Source organism: Myxine glutinosa, chromosome 5 (genome assembly GCF_964187855.1).
Source record: "Myxine glutinosa chromosome 5, kmMyxGlut1.1, whole genome shotgun sequence".
Lineage (NCBI taxonomy): Eukaryota > Metazoa > Chordata > Myxini > Myxiniformes > Myxinidae > Myxine > Myxine glutinosa.
In genome coordinates, this window is record NC_136265.1 from 156,442,173 (window position 1) to 156,467,342 (window position 25,170).

A 25,170-nucleotide genomic window follows, 5' to 3' on the forward strand; every position below is an offset into this window, starting at 1 on the left:
GCTCTTGAACAGCCGCAAAATAATCTTAATCATAATATTTACAGTGAGTGTCATGACCAGTAATGTATGAAAAGGGCAGCAGATGTGAGGGAGGAGCTTAAGTTCGCATGTGCGCGGCGAAGTCATGCATGAGACCAGGCATGGGAGGAGCGTATATCTGCATGGGAGGAGCGTAGATCTGCAAGGGAGGAGCGTATATCTGCATGGGAGGAAAGTTAAAACGTGTGAGCGGGGAATTGCGACCGATCGTGTATCGTCCGGGACAGCTTTTTCTTGTCGCTCCTCTGGTGTTGTCTGTCTCTTTTCTCGAAGTTTGTTGCGAGAGATCGCGCCATGCAGTCAGTCGGCATAACAGCAAGACTCGAACGACAACAACAACGCAAAGCGGGTGTGGGTACTACCTGCAGAAATCCCATCAGTTATTGCGGCCAGGACTACCAGAAACTCAAGGAAGAATGTTTGAGAAACGGCTCGCTCTTCGAGGATGATCGCTTTCCGGCCGCCCCCTCCTCGCTGGGCTTCAAGGAGTTAGGACCGCACTCCTCCAAAACGCGAGGTGTTCAGTGGGTGCGACCCAAGGTGCGCTCACCTCGCTGTTAGTGTTACCTGTCTTGGAGTCACCCTCTCCCATCGTGTGCACCACCCTCTTCACGTAACGCTCTCCACCCCTTTACACTCCCGATTTGGCGCGGCTTGAAGTTTTGTCATTCTTCGAGATAATTTGCAGTGGCAAGAATGTTTGGGTTCTGCTTCCTTGCCTGACACTCGGCATTTAAAAAGATAGAGCACGGACAAACAACCATAAGTTGGCAATACGAGTGCAGCCTCTGATGGGCCCAACGGCCTCCTGCGTTGAAGTTCTTTTTAACGGAACATGTATTATCTTCACAAAAAGAGATGTTTGGCTGCATGTCGCCATTTTTTCCAGAGATGACCGAAGGAATATTTGTCAAACTGTCGGAGTTCATCAGTAACTGTCGGGGTGTTTTCGGTAAAAAAAAAAAAAGATTTTGAAACTTTTGGATTTATTTATTTTTTTTGGATTTTTTTTATTTGCTCGATAGTGCCGTAGCCTTTGTAGCTTTGTGAAAGGTGATATTAAATGATCCCCGACCTCATTAATTTGTGGGTGTAGCAAAGCGTTTTAAGCCCCCACAAAAAATAGAAAAAAAGAAAACATTTAATTTCTTCAAAATGCCATGATCAGAACAGCACCAGGCAACGCTGTGTACACTTGCTAGTATTTAATAATGTTGAAATGTAGCTTCTGCAGCTCCCACGAAGCCGCAATGCTGGCCGTCTCCCCAACTGTATTGTTTTTTTCAAACCCCCTCCATATTGCCGCCCTCCATCTGTGTTGCTGTCTTCCCCCCACCCCCACCTTCCTCATTCCTGTTGTGTCCTCCTCTCCCCCCAACCCCCCTACCCCCGTATCCACGTTGCTGTACCCCTCTTCTCCGTGTTCGTGTTCACCTTCCCCTCCCACAATCCATGTTGGTGTCGCCACCTCCTCTCCCCCCCACCCCCCCACGATCCATGTTGGTGTCGCCATCCCCCCCACAAAATCTACGTTGGTGTTACCGTCCCCCCCCAATCAATGTTGTTGTCACCATCCCCCCACAATCCATGTTGGTGTTGTTGTCTCACCCCAATCTGCATTGTCGTAGTCCCACCCCAATCCGCTTTGTTGTCATCATCCCACCCCAATCCGCTTTGTTGTCATCATCCCACGTCCATCCGAGTTGGTGTTGTTGTCCTACCCCAACCCGCTTTGTTGTCATCATCCCACCCCAATCCGCTTTGTTGTCATCATCCCACGTCAATCCGAGTTGGTGTTGTTGTCTTACCCCAATCCGCTTTGTTGTCATCATCCCACCCCAATCCGCTTTGTTGTCATAATCCTACCCCAATCCACGTTGGTGTCGACAGCCCACCCCAATCCGCATGAGTGTCGTTATTGTCACAACCCAATCTGTGTTGGCATCATAATCCCACCCCAATCCGAGTTGGCGTCGTAATCCCACCCCAATCCACGTTGGTGTCGTAATCCCACCCCAATCCGTGTTGGTGTCGTCGTCCCACCCCAATCCATGGTGGTGTCGTCATCCCACCCCAATCCGTGTTGGTGTCATCGACCCACCCCAATCCGCATTGGTGTCGTCGTCCAACCCCAATCTGTGTTGGTGTCATAGTCCCACCCCAATCTGTGTTGGTGTCGTCGTCCCACCCCAATCCGAGTTGGTGTCGTCGGCCCACCCCAATCCACGTTGGTGTCTTCGGCCCACCCCAATCCACGTTGGTGTCTTCGTCCCACCCCAATCCACGTTGGTGTCTTCGTCCCACCCCAATCCACGTTGGTGTCTTCGTCCCACCCCAATCCACGTTGGTGTCTTCGTCCCACCCCAATCCACGTTGGTGTCTTCGTCCCACCCCAAACCCGCGTTGGCATCGTAATCCCACCCCAATCCACATTGGTGTCATTGTCCCACCCCAATCTGTGTTGGTGCCGTCGTCCTACCCCAATCCATGTTGGTGTCGTCGTCCCACCCCAATCCGAGTTGGTGTCGTCGGCCCACCCCAATCCAAGTTGGTGTCTTCGGCCCACCCCAATCCATGTTGGTGCCTTCCTCCCACCCCAATCCACGTTGGTGCCTTCCTCCCACCCAAATCCACGTTGGTGTCTTCCTCCCACCCCAATCCACATTGGTGTCTTCCTCCCACCCCAATCCACGTTGGTGTCTTCGTCCCACCCCAATCCTTGTTGGTGTCTTCGTCCCACACCAAATCCGCATTGGTGTCGTTGGCCCACCCCAATCCACGTTGGTGTCGTCATCCCACCCCAATCTGCGTTGGTGTCAATGTCCCACCACAATCTGCGTTGGCGTCATAATCAACCACCAATCCACGTTGGTGTCGCCGTCCCACCCCAAAACGTGTTGGTGTCATAATCCACCACCATTCCGCGTTGGTGTCGCCGTCCCACCCCAAAACGTGTTGGTGTTGTCGTCCCACCCCAATCCTTCTTCGTGTCCAATGTCCCACCCCAATCCGCGTTGGTGTCATCTTCCCACCCCAATCTGCGTTGGTGTCGTCTCCCCACCCCTATCTGCGTTGGTATCGTCGTCCGACCCCAATCTGCGTTGGTGTCATCGTCCCACCCCGTCCCACCCCAATCCACGTTCATCGTCCCACTCCAATCCGCGTTGGTGTCGTCTTCCCACCCCAATCTGTGTTGTTGTCGTCTTCCCACCCCAATCCGCGTTGGTGTCGTAGTCCCACCTCAATCCGCGTTGGTGTCGTAGTCCCACCTCAATCCGCGTTGGTGTCGTAGTCCCACCCCAATCCACGTTGGTGTCTTCGGCCCACCCCAATCCACGTTGGTGTCTTCGGCCCACCCCAATCCACGTTGGTGTCTTCGTCCCACCCCAATCCACGTTGGTGTCTTCGTCCCACCCCAATCCACGTTGGTGTCTTCATCCCACCCCAATCCACGTTGGTGTCTTCGTCCCACCCCAATCCATGTTGGTGTCTTCGTCCCACCCCAATCCACGTTGGTGTCTACGTCCCACCCCAATCCACGTTGGTGTCTTCGTCCCACCCCAATCCACGTTGGTGTCTTCGTCCCACCCCAAATCCGCGTTGGCATCGTAATCCCACCCCAATCCACATTGGTGTCATTGTCCCACCCCAATCTGTGTTGGTGCCGTCGGCCCACCCCAATCCAGGTTGGTGTCTTCGGCCCACCCCAATCCACGTTGGTGTCTTCGGCCCCCCCCCAATCCGCATTGGTGTCTTCATCCCACCCCAATCCACGTTGGTGTCTTCGTCCCACCCCAATCCACGTTGGTGCCTTCCTCCCACCCCAATCCACGTTGGTGTCTTCCTCCCACCCCAATCCACGTTGGTGTCTTCGTCCCACCCCAATCCTTGTTGGTGTCTTCGTCCCACCCCAATCCTTGTTGGTGTCTTCGTCCCACCCCAAATCCGCATTGGTGTCGTCAGCCCACCCCAATCCGAATTGGTATCGTCATCCCACCCCAATCCACGTTGGTGTCGTCTTCCCACCCCAATCTGTGTTGTTGTCGTCTTCCCAACCCTATCTGCATTGATGTCGTCGTCCCGCCTCAATCTGCGTTGGTGTCACCGTCCCACACCCCCCCCCCAATTCACGTTGGTGTCGTCGTCCCACCCCCCCCCACCCCAATCCGCGTTGGTGTCGTAGTCCCACCTCAATCCGCGTTGGTGTCGTAGTCCCACCCCAATCCGCGTTGGTGTCGTCGTCCCACGCCAATCCGCGTTGGTGTCGTCGTCCCACGCCAATCCGCGTTGGTGTCGTCGTCCCACCCCAATCCGCGTTGTTGTCGTCGTCCCACCCCAATCCGCGTTGGTGTCGTCGTCCCACCCCAATCCGCGTTGGTGTCGTCGTCCTTCCCCAATCCGTGTTGTTGTCGTCATCCTACTCCAATTGTCGTTGGTGTTGCCGTCCTCCCTCAACCCGGGTTGGTGTCGCCCTCCCAATCCTTGTTGGTGTCGCCCTCCCAATCCTTGTTGGTTTTGCCTTCCCAACCCTTGTTGGTGTCGCCCTCCCAATCCTTGTTGGTGTCGCCCTCCCAATCCTTGTTGGTTTTGCCTTCCCAACCCTTGTTGGTGTGCCCTCCCAACCCTTGTTGGTGTGCCCCCCCAACCCTTGTTGGTATCGCCCTCCCAACCCTTGTTGGTGTTGCCCTCCCAATCCTTGTTGGTGTCGCCCTCCCAATCCTTGTTGGTGTCGCCCTCCCAATCCTTGTTGGTGTCGCCCTCCCAATCCTTGTTGGTGTCACCCTCCCAATCCTTGTTGGTTTTGCCCTCCCAACCCTTGTTGGTGTGCCCTCCCAACCCTTGTTGCTGTCGCCCTCCCAATCTGCGTTGGTGTCGCTCCCCACCTCCCAATCCGCGTTGGTGTCTTCCCCCCACACCCCCCATCCGTGTTGGTGTTGTCCCACCATCCACCAAATATGCTTTCGCGATGTCCCACCCTCCCCCAATCTGCTTTGGTGTGCTCCCCCCCCCCCCCAATTCATGTTCGTGTTTCCCCCCTCCTCCCTCCATCCCACATTTGTTCCCCCAATCATCCACATTTGTGTCCTCACCATCCATGTTTGTGCCTCCCCCCAATCCTCTTTGGTTTGAGGGTTGTTGTTTTGTGCCATCGTTGGCTCATGTGTTTGAAGATCCCAATGTGCTCTCTCGTCCCCCCAGGATATGTTACCGCAGCCGCAGTTTATTGTTGGAGGAGCGGATCGGACAGACATTTGCCAGGGCAGCCTCGGTGGGTGTGCGCAACACGTGATTAAACCTTCAATGCTTGTGCACATTGTTCATATGCTCATTGAACTGTTCATGTTCATTAATCTTTCAATGTGCGTGATGCTGATCTTCAGGAGAGCGTTGTCTAGTTTTGCCTTCCATTCCCATCTGAAAGTTGCACTGCTCTGGTGCAGTGCCAACTGAGCATAACGCACATCAGATTGCAATGCCGGAAAGATGGGCATCCCACTCTCTGTTGTAATCCCCTGAAGCGGGTATCAAATGGCGGAACTAGGCCCTCCAAAAGCACAAAGTGTCCACCTCGTAATCCTTTTTGGGGTTTATGTTTCGAGGACCAAGTTGTAATGTTTTCTAAATCTATCTGAGGAACACTTCCAGGTGCTGCGTATGCTGGTGTTTGCAAAGTCTTCCATGGTATAACTGTATTTAAGAGTGTGCTTTTGGTTTGGTTCAAGGCCAATCTCATCCTGCCAACAAATTTAAACAAATGTGTGACATCAAAGCCCATGGGCCAAACTACCTTTCGTGGTGTCTGAATTCGCCCCTATATTTAACACATAATATTGTTACGGTACGCGGTTAAGGATGGTATGTTTGCCGAGCGGAGGCTCCGCGACCGAACAGTTGTTCCCCGACTCACCCGATTCACCCAGACGTTGGCCGTATCGCGCCACAGCTACTCAATAGGGAAAAGACAAAGACGACGGATGTGAAGGAAAGGAAGACGAAGGCAAAGAAAGGTTTGGAAATACGATTACTATTTATTACTATTTACAGGCTCAAAATAACCAAGGAGAAGGAAAGATAAGAAAATAATATACAGAAGCTTTTTAGAGACACAGTGAATTCCTTATACAAGCTTAATTAAATACCCCTGGACAGCACAAACAAAACAAACTCACATAAGCAAATGGATGGAAGGGTAGGAATCGTTTGGAGGGATGAGCAGGTGGGATCACAGGGCACAGCGAGCAGGTCCACTCCGGGCGGGAGGCGAGGAGCCGGCAGCTTCTTGTATTCGGCTTTACAGCGCACGCCGGCAGCTCCTTGTATTCGGCTTTACAGCGCACGCCGGCAGCTCCTTGTATTCGGCTTTACAGTGCACGCCGGCAGGGTCAGGGCTTCACGCGGCTGGTTGAAACGGGGCTGGACTCATCTGCCGTATCTCTTTGCAACTCGTTCGTAAAAGTTCCTCTGCTTTCTCTTGGACCCTTTCTTTGTCGTGTACCTCTCCACGCAGCTCAGCTCGTATTCCCTGCCTCTCACTTCTCTCCAGCGCGGGACTGACACGCCCCTCTCACGCACCTGGGCTCATCTGCCGTATCTCTCGTGTCGCTTGTCCCAGCGATCGTCGCACCCTTCTGTCCAAACCTTCAGCGCGGGTCTGACACGCCCCCTTCAGTTTCGGTACCGCCCTCCTCCCCCGTGCTCTGTTTCGTGACCTTGTATGGTAATCCCACGGGCTTGTCTCCTTATTTGGGCATGGCGCCGACGGCACGCCCCTCGTGGCGAGCCACGGGCTTGTTTCCTTATTTGGGCATGGGGCTGAACAGCCCCGCCCTTCGTGGCGCGCCCTGGGCTTGCCTCGCCTGGGTGACCCCGCCCCCCCTGTTCAAACAGAGCACGGAGCACATATTCACTATAGCAGCGAAATGAGAGGGCGTGCACCCCACGCTTGTGAACTGCTTTACCCGCAGATGGAGAGTTTGGCTGGGAAATGGAAGTATTGAAGGGGAGCTATTCTTAATTGATTCGGTGCAATGGAGTATTATTCTAATGGAAGACAAGGCCTTACTCTAAAACACATAATAAGATATAAGCTACTGAACAAGGGTTTTATCGGGTCCTGCAATGTGGTGTTTCATGGAATAACTACCGGGACGCCCTTTTTACCTTTACACAACTCTGGAGGCAGGAGGGGCCATATCCAACCAATGTTACACAACAATTTACCACTACAATACACACAATCAAAAAAAATACAATCCTCATATCCGCAACAATATATTCCCATTCATGAATCTTAATTTTTCCGGATACTCCTGCTTGCGGATGGTACAGACATGGATATGGAGCTATAAATACTCAATCATGCTTGTGTCTGGCATGTGGGCAATGCCCCAATGGTGTGGGAGAAGAATATGATGATGGGATGGCAGAGATTGGTGATGGGCAGCTTTTACTCGTATTGATCGCTGGAAGAGACTGGTATTCCTATTTTTTAAATTTCTTTAGGTGCCAATATATTTCATAAACCTGGACTTGTAAGCTCTTATTAGTCCCCTACCGGTGTACACCGGAGGGGACTATAGGTTTGCACGCCGTCCCTCTGTCTGTCAGTCCGTCACGCAAAGAACAGTTTTCCGGACTTTGTTTCTAAACGCTTAATGCGAATGATTTCAAACTTGGCACATGGTTTCCTGATGAAAAGTTACAGATCAAGTTCGAAATTCACGACGTTTCGATCATTTCTGACAAAGCTATGGCACTTTGAACTTTGGGAATTCTGATAATTCTGATGATCCTTAACTCAGTGCCATTTTAAGTTTTAATTTCCTTTAAAAACCAATTTCTCTGCAATAATAGGACCGATTGAGATCAAATTTTCACCGTAGGGGAGACTCGGTCTGTATAATTATTTAATGGTAATTATGACGTCACAGGTCACGTGGTTCGGCCGCCATATTGTTTTTCGTGAAAACACGAAAACCCCTTTTTCTCTGCAATGGCTGAACAGATCGAGGCCAAACTTTGCAGGCAGAATCGCATACCCGTGACGAACAAAAACGTCAGCGAGCATGACGTCATGCATGACATGGTTTCAGAGTTATGACGTTTTTAAGCATGAACCTTTAAAACCGAGCTCCTCCGTCATTTTTGATCCATTCAAGGGGAAACTTCACAGATCTGTTCAGCATGTCAGTCTACTAAAATGTCCTTTTGGAATTTTTCGATAGGGCACGTGGTTTGGCAGATATCGTTAATTAAACGAAAATATTTTAAAAAGTGGATATCTCTTGTTTATTTTAGAGTTCTCCTCAATCCGCATCGCGCACCCTCAGCCTCGTCTCGCGAACATCAAAAGTGCGACACAGCGCGCGCTTTCGGGAGGGGCGGAGCCAAGCCGAGCAACATATATATACACATTGATCGTGAACCGGAAAATATAATAAATTACTGATATTTAGCGACTCGAAAGGTGCTTTATCAACAACTTATTTTCTCGTGCTTCTGCTGACCTGTCTGCAAGGTGTATAAATCCAAGTCCCGAGTGCGAATCACAGGTGAGCCCGTCCTGAGGTAATTAGCGATTGGGAACGATTCAGAACGTGTGGGTAAATAACCCTTGGTAATTTCCCCAACAGTTTTCCGGACGACAGACTGCCGGTAGGGGACATGTATTGCAGCGCTATACTCAGAATGCTTGTTTATAGTAAATTTTGTACTGGGGTTTTGATGCACTTTTGGTGTGTTTTGTTTCAAGTTTACAGTGGTTCATCCATCACGATCCGAATGTTGTGGTTGACCCCATCCTAAATGATAGTCTTTGCCATGGTGACGTGACCAGAATACGTGTTGTCACAAAACAACGGATTTACTGTGCGATGAAGCTCAGCCAGAGCCAATGCTCCTCGGTCAAATGAATTTGACTCCGTAATTTACACGAGGATCGACTTTGATGAAAACCTGCCATTCGGATCGAGCTTGTTTTTTGATTGGTCCATGTGTTGGCAGTTTGACACGGACCCACAATCCGCCCACACGCACAGGCAACGGATCCTTCCGTTATCTGTGATGTACAGTCATCCTGCATGTGTTGTTCTGGTCGGTTGTGTTGTTTACAAATTCTTCCGTCGGATGCAGAAAATGCGTTTTTTACACCGACTGTTGCCTTGGTAACAAATCTGTATTACCAGCCGTGGATGCAGCACATTTTATTTTCTTACACGACATGATTAAAAAAAAATACTTTTCCCCCAAAATACTCAGCTCTGCCATTGTCACAAAACATCCAGCATGATGACACAAAAGTAGAGTATACAATTGGGTAAACTCGACGCAGATAGAACGAGAGCAAAGTCGATGGCGCTCCATCACAAATCCTCACGCTTCCCACCTAAAGCAAAGTTGAAAGGTGGGAAAAACTTCCACCAGGAATGACCCAATATCAGATTTTGAGTTTATAAAAATTTCTCCGTTTTGACAACTGTGACCTTTAGTCCCCATCCCTGGGGAATGAACTGAGGGTCAAATCCCCAAAAATCGTCACTTATTTCATGTGTCTCCCAATGTTGAGTGCAATATACTAAGTTTTGTTTTAAAATGTGCCCGCAATTGCATTTTTTGGAATTTTACTTTTTCACACCAACCCAGGGGTGGGGCCAAATACGACACTGCTCTTGCAACTTCTTTCCATATCGTTGATTTATCGATTTCTTTTTCTTTTTTGTATACAGAATCGAGGCTCGTATCACAACTATAAAGTTTGAATTTCTGCCCAACCGTTTAGGAGGAGATAGCGTAACGGACGGATAGACGGAGACGATTACAATATCCCTCAATTCTTTTTTGAAAAAAGCATGGGGATGATGAGTTGACCAACCAAGGTAGGGTAAGGGGATCCATAAAAAAGACAATTAGAAAGAGCTTACTTGATTAACAAGCTTACAAACATGAGACGTGTACTGTATATACATGTCTCACTTTTGAGTTGTTGTCGCAAGTGTCGGTATACACTGGACCATGTGATACAAAGCACCTGGAAGTGTGAATGCATATGTAAATGTTTAACAAAAAAGTACATGTATTACACATATATGCACCACTTGCATATCGGTAACACTTTTGCAGAAATAAGAAAATTCAAATGCAGTACATAATCCACAATGTGATTATGAAGTACAGTACTCTGTTGCAGAGAGTCGGTGCTGCCGAAGCATTTTCTTGGGAAGGATTATACTGGGTCGTTTGCAGTTGTTTTCCCAGCAGTATTTAGGGCACAAATTAGTAATTTGTTCAGGGTGCTGGTGATAGGTTGCCGACTCTTCGTGAAGAACACCGTGGGGTCTTTAACGTCCACCAACTAATGCTGGCAGACGGGGCACCCGTCGTCCATCCGAGGGACGGTACACACATCGTTTGCGAACATGGGATGGCAGATCATGCCTAGGTCAGGATTTGAACCCAGGCTAGACGGCTTAGAGGTGAGTGTCTGTACCTCCTGGTCATCCTGCCAGCCTACATTAACATAGAGGTAACACTTTTACATATTGGTAACAACTTTGTTTGTTGCATGGTTTTATTCTTAAACTTCCATTACGCACACTTCCTTGCTATATAGCAACAAATGTAATCATGTTGTTGTTAATGACTGAAGTGTAGGATTATCTACATACAGTTCAGAGGTTTTGAGAAGAGAGAAGAAGAGAGAGGAAAATATTTATCGTGGAATTCCAACAAGTGTACGCTGTTATGTATTTGTTTGTCGACTTCAAACCACAGCTTTGACCGCACAATGCCTGAAACTGCATTTTTGTACACTCATTGTTGGAAAGATGCTTGAGGACAAACTGCCTGTGTTTGCTCTTTGGTGCTACTCTTGATTTGTCCCTGGTGGATCAGTATCATTGAAAAAGTTTTTTCGTTTTTGTTTTTTGGTTTGAGGAGTGGCAGAAGGCGAAGGTTTTTTTTTTGGTTTTTTTTTATACTGAATCGAGGCTCGTGAAAGAGCTAACATTTATTTCACAAACAAATCAACCAGACAAACAAAATATACAAAAAGAGGGAGCGGAAGACAAGATGGGGAGAGAAGGGGAAGCACACAACCACAACATTTGAGAGCAGGGAGAAGTGTGGGAGGGAGAGGGCTTGGGGGCCGGAGGCGTGGGAAGGGGAGGGGGGGGGGGGAGAGGTATAAAACACAAGGGGACCGAAATTAGCGGGGGTAGAAAAGATAAAGGTTTTGGATGGGGGAGGATAAGAGATGGTGGTGAACAGCTGTTTTAAAGACCTGGAGGGTGGAGTGGGATTGAAGAGAGTGAGGGAGTTTGTTCCAGAGGCGGGAGAAAAGAGAAAAGAGGAATGAAGGAGTGAAGGTGAGCAGAAAGTCTTGATTTTGGCAGTTTAACCATAAGAGGGTTGCAGGCAGATCTTGTGCGACCTGTAGGAATATTTGGGGGACAGAGCCCAGAGAGGGCTGGGGGGGCAAGGCCAGAGAGGAGTCGGTAGAAGACGGAAAGACCACCAGCCTGCCTGCGGTGAGTGAGTGAAAGGCCCTTGGAGTTAGCTTCATCGCGGGAGATTCCAATGATTCTGAACGCTTTGGTTTCAACAGCGTGAAGACGGGCTAGGTGTGAGGCAGGAGCACCAGACCAGAGGGGAGAGCAGTATTCCATAGAGTTGCGGATGAAAGCCTTGTCTGTGGTGAGGAGCTCAGGTGTGCCAAGGAAGGACTTCGCACGACGGAGGATGCCCAGTCGGCGACTGGCTTTGGAGGCCAGATTTGAAATGTGTTTTTCCCAGGAAAGATCATGGCAAATAGTGAGACCCAAAAGCTTGAGTGACAGAACTTCTTGGAGAGGATTATTCAGAAAGTGGATGGGAGGGTTTTCCAGTCGGTCTTTTCGGAGAGACATCGTAAGAGTGTGAGATTTATCAGGATTGAAAGACATGTTCCATTTGTTTGCCCAGTCTGTGATTTTGTCCAGGTCTGCAGAGAGTGAGGAGGCTGCAGACTGCCGATCTGAGGGATGAGGAATGGAGCGACAGAGAGTAGAGTCGTCAGCAAAGAGATAGAGAGGATTTTCAAGAGAGTCAGAGAGATCATTGATGAAGACCAGAAAAAGCACAGGGCCCAGAACACTACCTTGGGGAACTCCAGCCTGAACAGGAAGAGGAGATGAGAGAAACCCATTCAGGGCCACACGTTGACTACGACTAGAGAGGAAGTCCGCCAGCCATGCGTGGAGATTTCCATGGATACCAAATGAGGAGAGTTTGGTGAGCAGAGCAGGGTGCCAGACCGTATCGAAGGCACGTGAAATGTCAAGGGAGACAGCTCTAATTTCCTGTTTGGCGTTGAGGACCTCCATCCATTGTTGAGAAAGTAGAAGCAGCATGTCCAGAGTAGAGTGACCAGGTCTGAAACCAAATTGATGATCAGAGATCAAGCCATTGGAGAAGAGGAAAGATTTCATATCTGAAGCAATGATGGATTCCATGACTTTGCTGATAATTGGGAGAAGGCTGATTGGTCTGTAGTTGCTGGGATCTGTTTTTGCACCTTTTTTGTGCAAAGCGGTGATGTTGGCTGATTTCCAAGCAGATGGCAGATGACCTTGAGCAAAAGAGAGGGTGTAGAGAACAGAAAGAGGGAGTGAAAGAGCGGAAGAACATGATTTTAGGACCCGTGGGCTGATGCCGTCAGGACCACTTGCAGAATCGGAGTCGAGGGTTGACAGAAACTTTTCCACCTTGTCAGGAGGAAAGGACACAGAGTCCAGGAGCAGCTGGGTACGACTGGGTACGCTGGGTACAGAGAGGGATGGGTTTGGGACACAAGATTTAGAGGCAAACACAGAGTTGAGGCATTCAGCTTTTTCACGTGCGGAGTCAGCCGTTAAGCCATTTGATGTGAGGGAGGGGATGGAGGGGGAACAAACACCAGAAACAGATTTGACCAGACGCCACCAGGATTTGGAAGAGGGAGACAGATAAGAGAGTTCGGTCTTGAGAACGGTGAGATATTGTTTCCTGGCTCTCCTGAGGGTGGACACACACTTGTTTCGGGCTTTGTTAAAGGAAATGAGATTTCCTTCCGTTGGATTTGCTTTCCAGGAGACGAAAGCAAGTTGTTTCAGGGCAACAGCCTCACCACAAGATTCCGTGTACCATGGACGGGAGGAAGGGTATGACAACTGAAGACGAGATGGGTTAAATCTGTGCATGAGAGAGAGCAATTTACTTTGAAAGAATTCCCAGGATGAGTTGATGTCAGAGGCGGTAGAGATGGGAGACAAGTCCAGATGATTGATGGCTGCTTGAAGACCGTGCCAGTTGGCCTGAGTGAAATGCCAGACTCGTCGACGCTGAGGAGGCTCTCTGAGAATGGTCAGAGAGATGTCCACTCTGACAAGCACATGATCAGATGAGCCGATTGGAGCAGAAGAAGAGCAGCAGACATTTTCAGGGAAGTTTGTCAAAACCAAATCCAGAAGAGAAGATGCTCCGTTGACTGAGATCCGGGTCGGGAAATTGACAGATTGTGTCAGTCCCAGTGAGTCGCAGAAGTCCTTTGCTGAAGAGCCATGGCTGGTGAGAGAGGTACCCACACCCAGCCAACTGGCATGGTGACAATTGAAATCACCACATATGAGGAAGAGAGAGTTGGGATGGGTAGATAGAAGTTGGTCCATATTATCAGACACCGAGATGTAGATGGAGTCATCGCTGTTTGGTGGACGGTACAACACACATATGAACAAAAGGTGGGAGCGAAGGGGAAGCTGTAGCCAAAGGTATTCCTGGGGGTGAGGTGGAGAGAGGGCAGTGGAGGGCGAGTGAGGAAGAGAGTTTTTTTATAAAGATAGCAACCCCACCTCCAGGACGCGGCTCAGGTCTATCATACTGGAGGAGGGAGTAACCTGGGAGAGATACCAAGGCATCAGAGACATCATGAAGGAGGAAAGTTTCTGTTAAGCAGATCACATCTGGTTTGTCAGAAGCAACCTGTATGGAGAGATCAGTCAAGTTTGAGCGAAGGCCCCGGATGTTTGAGGTCTATACCGTTAATGAAGAGGAAGGGGGAGCAACGGGTCCAGAACAGGGGGGGGGGGAGGCGTAGGGTAAGATGTGGAAGAGGAGGAAGAGGTAGGGAGAGCTGTTGAAGGTGTGTCAGAGATTTCAGAATAGCTTGGAGAAAGGGAAGAATGGGGCGGACAAAAGGTTTGATGGAGATTGGGTGAGGCACAGTGAGGTGTTATTTGAGGAGGGGGAGGAGCGAGGCAGAAGGTTGGGGGAGATTAAGGTGAAAGTTGGAAGGGGGAAGAAGCAGGGAGGATGCTTTGAGGAGGAGGGGTGAGGGGGGGAGTCTAGGAGGGGAGGAGCGAGGGAGAATCTCGGAGGGGAGGGGTGTGGGGGGAGTTTAGGAGGGAGGGGAGGGAAGGGGCAAGGGGGGAGATTTGAAAGGGATGGGTGATGGGGAGGATTTGGAGGGGAGGGGTGAGATTGGATTTTGAAAAGTGTACGATTCATGGGAAACGAACATTTTTTGCAAAATGAGTTTGAGACCTTCGAGTCAAAAATACGTTTGAGGACACCGAAGGAGGGGTGGAGTTGTGGATAGTTTAGGGAATGTAGAAAGGAGGAACTGTAAGAGATGGTATTATATATATATTTTGGAATGAATAGATTTGGTGAGCAAGACGAAAGCATCCTTTTGTGGGAAAAGAAGAAAAGGGTGTTATAATATATGAGAGAAAATAGTTGTTCAGGGGAGAGATTATACATTTCTAACCACGTGATCGCGTGATCGCGAACGAAGAACGAACGAACAAATAAGAACAACAAATAAACGAATAAGACCTGGGAAGGAAAAAAATTTGGGGGTTTTTTTTTTTTTTTTGAGTAGAGGTATTAAACAAGGAGGTATGGGGTGAACGACTGGGACGAAACAGAGAACGAAAATAATTGCAGCGCATTCGACGAATCGCTGAGAGAAAAACAAAACCACAAGGTCGGAGACGGTACGGTAGCCTAACCGCCGCAGAATACTCGATACGCATTAACCGACGATTGTGTATACATGTACGAAAAATTAGCACCGAAAATTTTCCAAAAGATACGCTGTAGGTACATACACCGAAAGATAGATACAGTCTCGACAAAAACACAATTGAGAAAGATCACTTAGCTTCGAAAGCGTGAGCGCATGGAACAGCTTCGAAAAGACGTGACCTCGCCGTGATCTCGCGAGACCGCGATCCTGAGGTACCTGAGGTTTACGGGAGCAGAAACAGCAGAGCATGAAAGTTATAAGGCAGCCAGGAAGGCTGCAAAGAAAGAGGTAGCAAAGGCGCAGGAGGCATGGAGGAAAATGTTCGGAGAACGCTTGGATTCAGAAGAGGGTCAGAAAGCAGTATTCAGGATTGCAAAGCAGACAGCAAAAGAGAGGTGTAATGTGATGGAGGTGAGTTGCTTGAAGGATGAAGTGGGACAAATCGTTGTCGACCCAGATGGAATTAAAGGAAGATGGAAAAGATATATGGAAATGCTGTTGAATACAGAGAATGAATGGGATGGCAACATAGAGAGTAACCCAGTTTTAGGACCGGCAGAGAAGAAAACTGAGAAGGAAGTTGAGGAAGCGATAAAAGCAATGAAGAGTGGAAAAGCGGGAGGGCCGACGGGAGTTGTGGGAGATATGTTGAAGGCAGCAGGAAGTTGGGGTGTGAAGAGAATGACAGAGATCTGTAATCTGGTGGTGAAAGAAGGCCGCATTCCAGTGGATTGGGAACTGAGTACCCTCGTCCCTCTATACAAGGGGAAAGGTGACCCTCTGGAGTGTGGCTCGTACCGAGCGATAAAGTTATTGGAGCATGGAATGAAGGTATTGGAAAGGGTGTTGGAGAGGAGGATAAGGAAGAAAGTGAAGATCGACGAAATGCAGTTTGGATTTATGCCAGGAAGAGGAACGACAGACGCGCTTTTCGTTGTGAGGCAGTTGCAGGAGAAGTACATGGAGAAGAGGAAGAAGTTGTTTCTTGGGTTTGTTGATCTGGAGAAAGCATTCGATAGGGTGCCACGCAAAGTATTGACATGGGCATTGAAGTTAGGAGTGGAGGAATGGTTGATCAGAGTAGTGATGGCAATGTACAAAAGGGCACGGACAGCTGTAAGGACGAAGGGCGGGAACAGTGGTGAGTTTGAGGTGAAGGTGGGAGTGCATCAGCGGTCGGTACTAAGTCCACTACTATTTGTAGCTGTGATGGGGGTGCTGGCTCAGAATGTAAAGGAGGGTTTACCGTGTGAGTTGTTGTATGCAGATGATCTGGTGTTGATTGCGGAAAGTATGGATGGACTGAAGGAAAAGATGAACAAGTGGAAGGAATGTATGGAGACAAAAGGTCTGAAGGTGAATATCGGAAAGACGAAGGTGATGGCAAGTGGTAAAGCATGTGGTGAGGTGGAAAGAACTGGGAAGTGGCCCTGTGCTGTGTGTAGGAAGGGTGTCGGAGTGAACTCCATTCAATGTACAATGTGCGCTGAGTGGGTTCATCAAAAATGTTGTGGTCTGAGAGGGTCATTAACCAGTGTGGCAGCTACATTCAAATGTAAGGTGTGCACAGAGGGAGCTGCAGATGGAGGAAATGCTGAGTTGGATCTTGGAGATGGCGTGAAGCTGGAAGGTGTGAAAACATTTTGCTTCCTCGGAGACATGCTGAATGGAGAAGGTGGATCAGACTCGGCAACGGTTGCTCGAGTGAGATGTGCATGGAAAATGTTTCGGGATCTGAGTGGCATGCTGATGATGAGGGGAGTGTCGTTGAAGCTGAAGGGAAAGGTGTATGCTGCATGTGTGAGAAGTGTTATGATTTATGGGAGCGAGACATGGGTAATGAACGTAGAGCAGCAATGAAGGTTGGAAAGGGTGGAAATGCGAATGGTTCGACGGATGTGCGGAGTATCGTTGAGAGAGAGGAAGACAAATGATGAATTGCGAAAGATGATGGGAATAGAGCCTGTGATTGATGCTGTGAAGAGGAACAGGTTGAGATGGTTTGGTCATGTGTTGAGGAAGGATGAAAGTGACTGGTTGAGAAGAGTGATGGAATGAATGTAGAAGGAAGTAGAGGATGGGGAAGACCGAGAAAGACTTGGCTAAAGATGGTGGAAGAAGAAATGCAGGCAAGGAGGTTAACAAGGAGAGATGCAGAAAATAGGGCAAAATGGAGAAGATTGTCATGGGGACCGCAAGGCTCACCCCCGCTCTAGTAGGGGAAATGGCCTGAAAATGCATGTTGTTGTTGTTGTTTTTTTTGTTTTTTTGGGGGTTTGGGGATTTCCACATTCTGTTTTTCACAAGTGGGTGGCGATAGTGGAGGGTGTGTCAGGTAATATGCAGGAAGGAAGAGGAAAGGTGGTCGGAGAAGGCGTGGGTGTGTGTTAGACAGAAATATGGAGGTTGTGGAGGGAGGGGTGTGAGCAAGAAGAAAATAAGGGCAAAGGGAAGTGGGAACAATAACGAAGGAGGAAGATTGTGTAAGGGGGAGGCGAGGTATTCAAAGCCTGTAAGATGTTACAGCAACGTATTTTACATTGACATTTCACTGAACAGTGATTATTAATGCGTTTCGTCGGAGCAGTAAGGTTTCTGTAGAAGTTCGGATGGCTTTGTCACAGCTTGAGGTTAAAGTGACTCGAGGCAAACTTTTCCCGGCACAACCACCAACTTTTGGGGACAGACAATAAAAGACAATTAAAGTCAGGATTTGTTTCCTTAACCAAGCAGTATTGCAACACGATCAGTAATACAGGGTGTTTCCAAAGCAACAGTGAACAGAACACTTGCGTTTGAAGTGCTTGTTAATCTTAAAATAAAAATGTATGCTTGTTTACTTGTTTGTGCTTGTATAACAAATGCTTGTTACCCTCACCAGAGGAGATTGTCGTGCATTTGAGTCCGTTTGTTTGTCTGTTTGTTTGTCCGCACAGAATGAATATGAATGTCTCTGCAACCGGTGGTGCGGTTGACAGGAAATTTTCACCATAGGTGCAACTCTACCTGTAGAATGTTAAAATGATAATTATGACTGTGATGAAAATGTATCCAAGTTGCGGCCCAGGCGCAATTACTGCTTCTCTCCACTACGTGGCTATTATAAGAACTTAGCCTCGAGTCGCGAAGCGCAGTCCTGAGACATTTATCAAGCTTTATCCATGTGAATGCTTGGAATGGTAAGGGAACCACTTTTGATGTCGCTTGCTTGCGTGCCTGACTATGATACTCATTGCTTATATACTTGAAATATATTGATCCTATGATTGCTAATTCTCTTTCAGATATTGCGGGTGTTCGATTCAGATTAAACTCACCTTCTGAGACCTGTTGTAGATCTGATTATTTTATAACACTTAATCTGAATCGAGCTATTGCCATCATCCAAGATCAACATGACCCGCAAGCTTTTCCAGTTGCCCACGTTTGGAGCGGACCCACAAACTGCGGAAGCTCCGAGCCAGCTCAAGGACTGGCTCAGTCTGCTGACCAGCTACCTGCAAGGGCATCCCGACATCACCGACGATGTGAAGCGCGCAGTACTGAACTCCCATGTGACCCATGTCGTTCACGACTACATATCTCATTGTGCGACATTCGACGATGCCGTGACTGAACTGCGCGCCATCTATATCAAGCCGCGGAATGTTATTCACACGCGGTACCAGCTCGCCTCCAGGAAGCAGGACGCTTCGGAGTCCCTCACTCATTTTGCCCAAGAATTGCGGCGTCTTGGCAAAGAATGTGCGCAGGAGACCCGAACCCACGAGCAAATGTGTGATGACTTGATGCGTGACGCTTTTATTTTTGGACTTTACACTACGAGCATCCGGCGACGTCTGCTGGAATAACATGACCTGATGCTGAAACAGGCCCTCGATCAAGCTATTGTGCTTTTCAAAGCTCAGGCACAATCTGAGGTGTACGGACGGCCTTGCATTACAGCGGGGCTCACTGAAGAGCGGCGCTCGGAGACCGAAGTTACGAGCCTCGCCGCGACTACCTTGGCCGGGAGCAACGCTAAGTGCTTCTTCTGTGGAAATAGAAATCATCTCCGTGCTGCTTGCCCGGCGCGCGAAGTTTCTTATCATTCTTGTGGCCGGAACGGTCACTTTGCCAAAGTATGCCGATCGGGGCGTGCGGCGCACCCGACCAGCATTGGCTGGCATCAACTCGACGTGCATGGCACGTGCATCTCCCCAGGCCATTCCGGTGCAGCCCGGACCTCAGGGGCTGACCAGAGCCGTCGATCCAGTCCTGATTGAAGGGAAAACAGCTGGAGCTCTGGTCGACACTGGATCGACCGAGAGCTACGTCGATATGGGCCTCGTCCACCGTCACGGGTGGCCTATCCTTGGAGGATCGCGCAGAATCTACATGGCATCGCAAGCTTTATGGATGCGGACAAGGGGCGAATGTCGTGCTAAGTTAGTTATTAATGGTAAAATGTACCCTGATGTTCGCCTAATGGTACTGCCCACCTTATGTGCTGAAGTTCTATTAGGGCACAATTTTCTCGAGCGCCACGATTGCTTAGAAATGACATTTGGGGGAGATGACACGCTCTCGGTATGCCCCTGGCAGGAATGTCTATTGAACCGATGACTTTTTTTCCGAACCTGACTTCGGATTGCGCCCCAATTGCGATCAAATTCCGGCGCAATTCCCGGGCTGATACTCAATTCATTTCTGAGGAGATGAGCAAACTCCTCCGCGAAGGCATAATCAAGCCCAGCCGTTCTCCTTGGCGTGCGCAAGTTTTGGTCGTGCGATCCGAAAATCATCGCAAACGCATGGTCATCGATTTATATTTATTCGCAAACCATAAATAGGTTTACGCTTCTGGATGACTATCCGCTACCAGGATTGGATTCTTTGGTTCAACAGGTTGCCCAATATGGTGTGTACAGCACTCTCGATCTCCAGAGTGCGAATCATCAAATCCCTATCGCGGAAGACGACAAAATTTATGCAGCTTTTGAATCCGGACAGAGGTTGTATCAGTTTACATGTCTTCCTTTCGGAATAACAAATGGGGTCGCGTGCTTCCAGAGGGCTATCGACGAAATCGTTGCAAAAGAACAACTAACAGATGTTTTTGTGTATTTGGATAACCTGACGGTCTGCGGCTACGACCACGCTCACCATGACGCCAATTTGAAACGCTTCCTCCAGGTGACGTGAAAGTCTAGTCTGACGTTTAATGAGGACAAATGTCGCTACTCCTCTAGGACGATTGATCTCCTGGGGTACACTGTGACCCAGGGAACCATAACACCTGACAAGGAACGTCTCCGCCCTTTGCTCAACATGGCGCCGCCGCATGATCGTGCTTCTTTGAAGCGTGACCTCGGGCTGTTTGCACATTATTCAAAGTGGGTCGAAAGTTACTCCGAGAAGCTTCGTCGCCTCATTGATTGTAACACGTTCCCTCTCCCTCCCGCTGCCAAGGTCGCCTTCCAGGCTCTGAAGTCGGACATAGCGGGCGCTGCTGTGTCTTCTATCGACGATAACGTTCCCTTTGTCCTCGAGAGTGAGGCGTCGGATCACGCCATTGCTGCTACTCTCTCTCACGGGGGGACGCCTGTCGCGTTCTTCACAAGGACGTTATCCTCCGCGGAGAAACGTCATTCTTCTGTGGAGAAGGAAGCGTATGCGATAGTTGAGTCGATTCGTCGTTGGAGACCCTATTTGCTGGGTAAACGCTTCAATGTCATTCCCGATCAGCAGATTGTAGCTTTCATGTATGACACAAGACATGCCCAGCGCATTAAAAATGAGAAAATCACTCGCTGGCGCATTGAGCTTCCTGATTATAGCTTTGGTATCGAGTATCGCCATGGGTGGGAGAATCACGCATCAGACGCTTTATCCAGACCAGGTGTTTGTGCGAGTTTAAACTCCTCCGATGATTTACGCATTCTCCATGATACCTTGTGTCACCCTGGGGTGACTCGGCTGGTTAATTTTGTGCGAAGCCGCAATTTGCCCTACTCTGTCAATGACGTTCATCATTTATGTCGCTGTTGTCCTGTTTGCGCCGAACTCAAACCCCGCTTCTTTAAACCCGACATGGGGACGCTGATTCAGGCTACTAAGCCCTGTGACCGATTAGCGATGGACTTCAAAGGGCCGCTAACTGCCTCCGGGGCATCTCGTTACCTCCTCACCATTGTGGACGAATACTCTAGATTCCCTTTCGCCTTCCGATGCAGCGATATGTCCGCGGCTACAGTTATCCGATGTCTGCAATACCCGTTTTCGATGTTTGGGAATCCGGGGTATGTGCATACCGAATGAGGAGCGGTGTTCTTGTCACAGGATGTGCGGGCCTTTCTGTTGCAGCGTAATATTGCGTCTAGCTACACCACACCATACAGCCCCCACGCTAATGGTTGCGTGGAGCGCTTTAATGGCACTATATGGAGGGCCATCTCTTTGGGCCTCAAGTCTCATGGCCTGCGACCGGACCAATGGACTGGTATGGTGCATGGGGCCTTTCATTCAATCCGCTCGCTCCTGTGCACGGCTACAAATGAAATTCCGCATGATCCCGTTTATTTTGTTACCAGCGTCGCACGGGATCTGTCCGCCCTCTGCCTGGGTGGCTCGCTCAGCCCGGTCCGGCCTTTCTCAAATGGGCGGTGCGCGTGAGCAAATACGACCCACTTGTTGACCAGGTTCAGATCCTTCAAACTAATCCTGATCACGCTCGAGTCCAACTGCCCGATGGACGCGAGTCCACTGTGTCGGTCCATCAACTCGCGCCCTGTGGGGATCTCTTTGGGACCGAGCTCTGCTCGGGGAACCTGGTGTTGGGGAATTCGCCCTCACGTCTACCCCTTCCCTCGCCCGAGCCGCCAGAGATAATTGCACCACCCCTGTCACCGTCGACTGAGAGCAATCCTGATGGAGTCGATCTAGATGCTGCTACCGAGGGTCCCGACGTGTACCGCACGCGCAAGGGACGAGAGATTCGCCACCCTGGTCATTTTGGCTGGTCGTGATGTAACTCTCATGTACTCAGCTGCTAACTGTAGTTATACGCTTGATGCTCACCGGCTTGCTAGTGAAGTTTTAAACACGGGGAGAAATGTGATGAAAATGTATCCAAGTTGCGGCCCAGGCACCATTACCGCTTCTCTCCACTACGTAGCTATTATAAGAACTTAGCCCCGAGTCGCGAAGCGCAGTCCTGAGACATTTATCAAGCTTTATCCACGTGCATGCTTAGAATGTTAAGGGAACCACTTTTCATGTCGCTTGCTTGCGTGCTTGACTATGATACTCTTATTGCTTATATACTTGACATATATTGATCCTATGATTGCTAATTCTCTTTCAGATATTGCTGGTGTTGGAATCAGATTAAACTCACCTTCTGAGACCTGTTGTAGATGTGATTATTTTACAACAATGACGTCATAAGTTACGTGGTATGGGAGCCGTCTTGGAAAAACCTAAAAACTTTGCACCTCCAACTCCGAAAGCACTGTATCTTACTATAATTCACCAAATGTCTGTTGCCAGGTACCACAAAAACGGCTGAACCGATCGCAACGAAATTTTGGGTGGGTAATCCTGGGACCCCCTGGAGTAAAATCGGCTATATTGTTTTTCCAATTTTTTTTCCAATTTGCCAGTTTTTCCAAACACTAAACAGCAAATATTTACCGGTATGAACAGCGATGTGGCTTTTATTGAAATTCTACAAATACTGTTTAGATTTTGATGATTTGCATGTGATATGATTTAACGGATGTTTATACAAATTGTTTAAAATAAAAAAAACCTTCAATTTCTGATATTTTGCCTTTTCATTTGGGCCTCCCAATTGAAGTCCTGCCCGCAGGGCGGGTACAGTTGCTAGTAGAAAAAATTGAGACATGGCTCATTGTGAATAACTTTTCATGGGGAATAAAATTTGTTATTGATGATGTCATGGGTGCCTCCATTTTCACATCATAATTTGACAAGTACAAAATGTCATCGGATCAATATAAAATTTATTGAGCATCATCGAGGGATAAATTGGTGGAGAAAAAAAAGAAGAATGATGACGTCATCGGTCACGTGGTTCGGCCGCCATATTTGTTTTAACACAAAAGCCTTAAAAACCACTGAAAACACGTCCTGGCGAGGGTCTGCAACCTGATTGCTCTTTCTAGTTTGTAAATGTATGCAGGTGTCAATGACTCGCTCAAGTGAGATACCCACCATATCTTTATTGTATTTGACAATAAATACTTTTCTCTGAAAGACATCTTTTTGCACAAGAGGTGTTAATTTTCTAGTATACTTTATTTTGAAACGCCTGTTTAAAAAAAACAAAAAACAAACAAAAAAAACATATATATATATGTATATATATATATATATATGTATATATATATATATATGTATATATATATATATATATGTATATATATATATATATATATGTATATATATATATATATGTATATATATATATATATGTATATATATATATATATATGTATATATATATATATATGTATATATATATATATATATGTATATATATATATATATATATGTATATATATATATACGTATATGTATATATATATATATGTATATATATATATATATTGTGGATATGAGAATTTTTTTTTTTTTTTTTGTGTAAATTGTTGTTAAAATATCGCCCTCCTCACTCCAGTGTTGTATAAAGGTCAAAGGGCGTTCCCGTAGTTAGTTCCATAGAGCATACATGAAGGACACCATAATATACCTGTTCAGTAGTTATATCCTTATTATGTGTATTAGTGTAAGGCTGTGTCTCCCATTAATTGAAATACTCCATTGCACCAAGTGAAATAAGATAGATCCCCTTTCATTCCCATTCCCAAAACTTCTACTGCCAACTGCAATTGCCGCCATTACGGCGTGGTCAGCTCGGGGAAGAAGGGCGTGCCCGCCCATCATCATCAAGGGTGGAGTCAGAGGGCCTGTGCCCACCAATCAGGGCCGAAGCGAGCTCACCGAGGGGCGTGTCCTGAAGGCCGGCGGCTTGATCGCCCGAGGCGTAATATAAGCGCGGGCGGACGCCGTTGGGAGAGAGAGAGAGAGAAGGTTCGAGAGAGAAGGTTCAAGGTCAATTACAAGAGTTGCACGAGAAGTCAATTATAAGAGTAGCGTCAAAGGTAAATGACAAAAGTTGTGCCAAAGAGAGGTGAATGACAAGCGTTGCGCAAAAGGTACCAAGACAGAGTTGTGCAAAAAGGGTCCAAGAAAGAGTTGTGCCCGAGACGGCAGACGCATCCTGAGGTGAGCCAGAGGAGCAGCTTTGACTCCACCAGGTAGCTTCAACCCGTTACCCCGCGGGAACCAGATAGCGGTGGCATCGGTGGCCGTCGAGGTCCAGCTGACGTCCTGTGCGGGATCAAACCCGAACCATCTGCCCCAGCTGAACCTTCCCATTCCTCCTTCCAGCATCCATTCCTGCCATTCCATCCTTCTTGTGTACGTGAGTTTGTTTTGTTTGTCTTGTCCCAGGGTTAATTAAGCTTGTATAGTTAAGCTAGTATTTTCAGTGTCACCTGCTTTTTCCATTTTCCCTGTATATAACCTTGACTGCTCCTTTTGCTTAGTGTGTGTAAATAATAAATCCTGTTACTCTTCTGTACGTCTTCTTCTTCCTCTTTACATTCGGTCGCTTTAGAGGTTTCCAAATTGAATACCTGTGGCGCGATTCGGCCAACGTTCGGGAATCGGGTTAGACGGGGTGACTGTTAGGGCCGCGGTGCCATCTGCTCGGCAAACCAACATCTTATCCGCGGTCCGTAACAATATATTTATATATATATTTACATATATATATGTTTATATATATATATATATTTATATATATATTTATATATATATATCTATATATATATATATATATATATATATATATATATTTATATATATATATATATATTTATATTACAATTATTACGCACTGCCGACCCCTCGGGGGCTTGGCAAGCAATGCGTGGCGATGACGTCGTGACGTTCACTCATTAGGTTGGAGCGCCAAATTACAGATACTAATTAGTTACTCCCAACCGCATTCAGGTCGA

The 25,170-nt window shown here is 48.0% G+C and overlaps 1 protein-coding gene across 4 annotated transcripts in view; it reads left to right on the forward strand.

The window, feature by feature from the left end:
• Window positions 1-200: 200 nt before the first annotated feature.
• Window positions 201-25,170, forward strand: part of LOC137426898 (calpain-1 catalytic subunit) — a 230,641-nt gene continuing 205,671 nt past the window's right edge. For 3 of the 4 annotated variants that reach the window (XR_013623595.1, XM_078778896.1, XM_078778895.1), the window contains exons 1-2: window positions 202-579; window positions 5,239-5,308. Coding sequence is in view for 3 of the 4 variants with exons in the window: in XM_078778896.1 (XP_078635022.1) it covers window positions 334-579; window positions 5,239-5,308 (316 nt within the window). In the remaining variant the exon portion in view is untranslated. Of the gene's footprint in view, window positions 580-5,238; window positions 5,309-25,170 lie in introns of all 4 variants that reach the window. The other variant, XM_078778894.1, reaches the window with a different exon arrangement.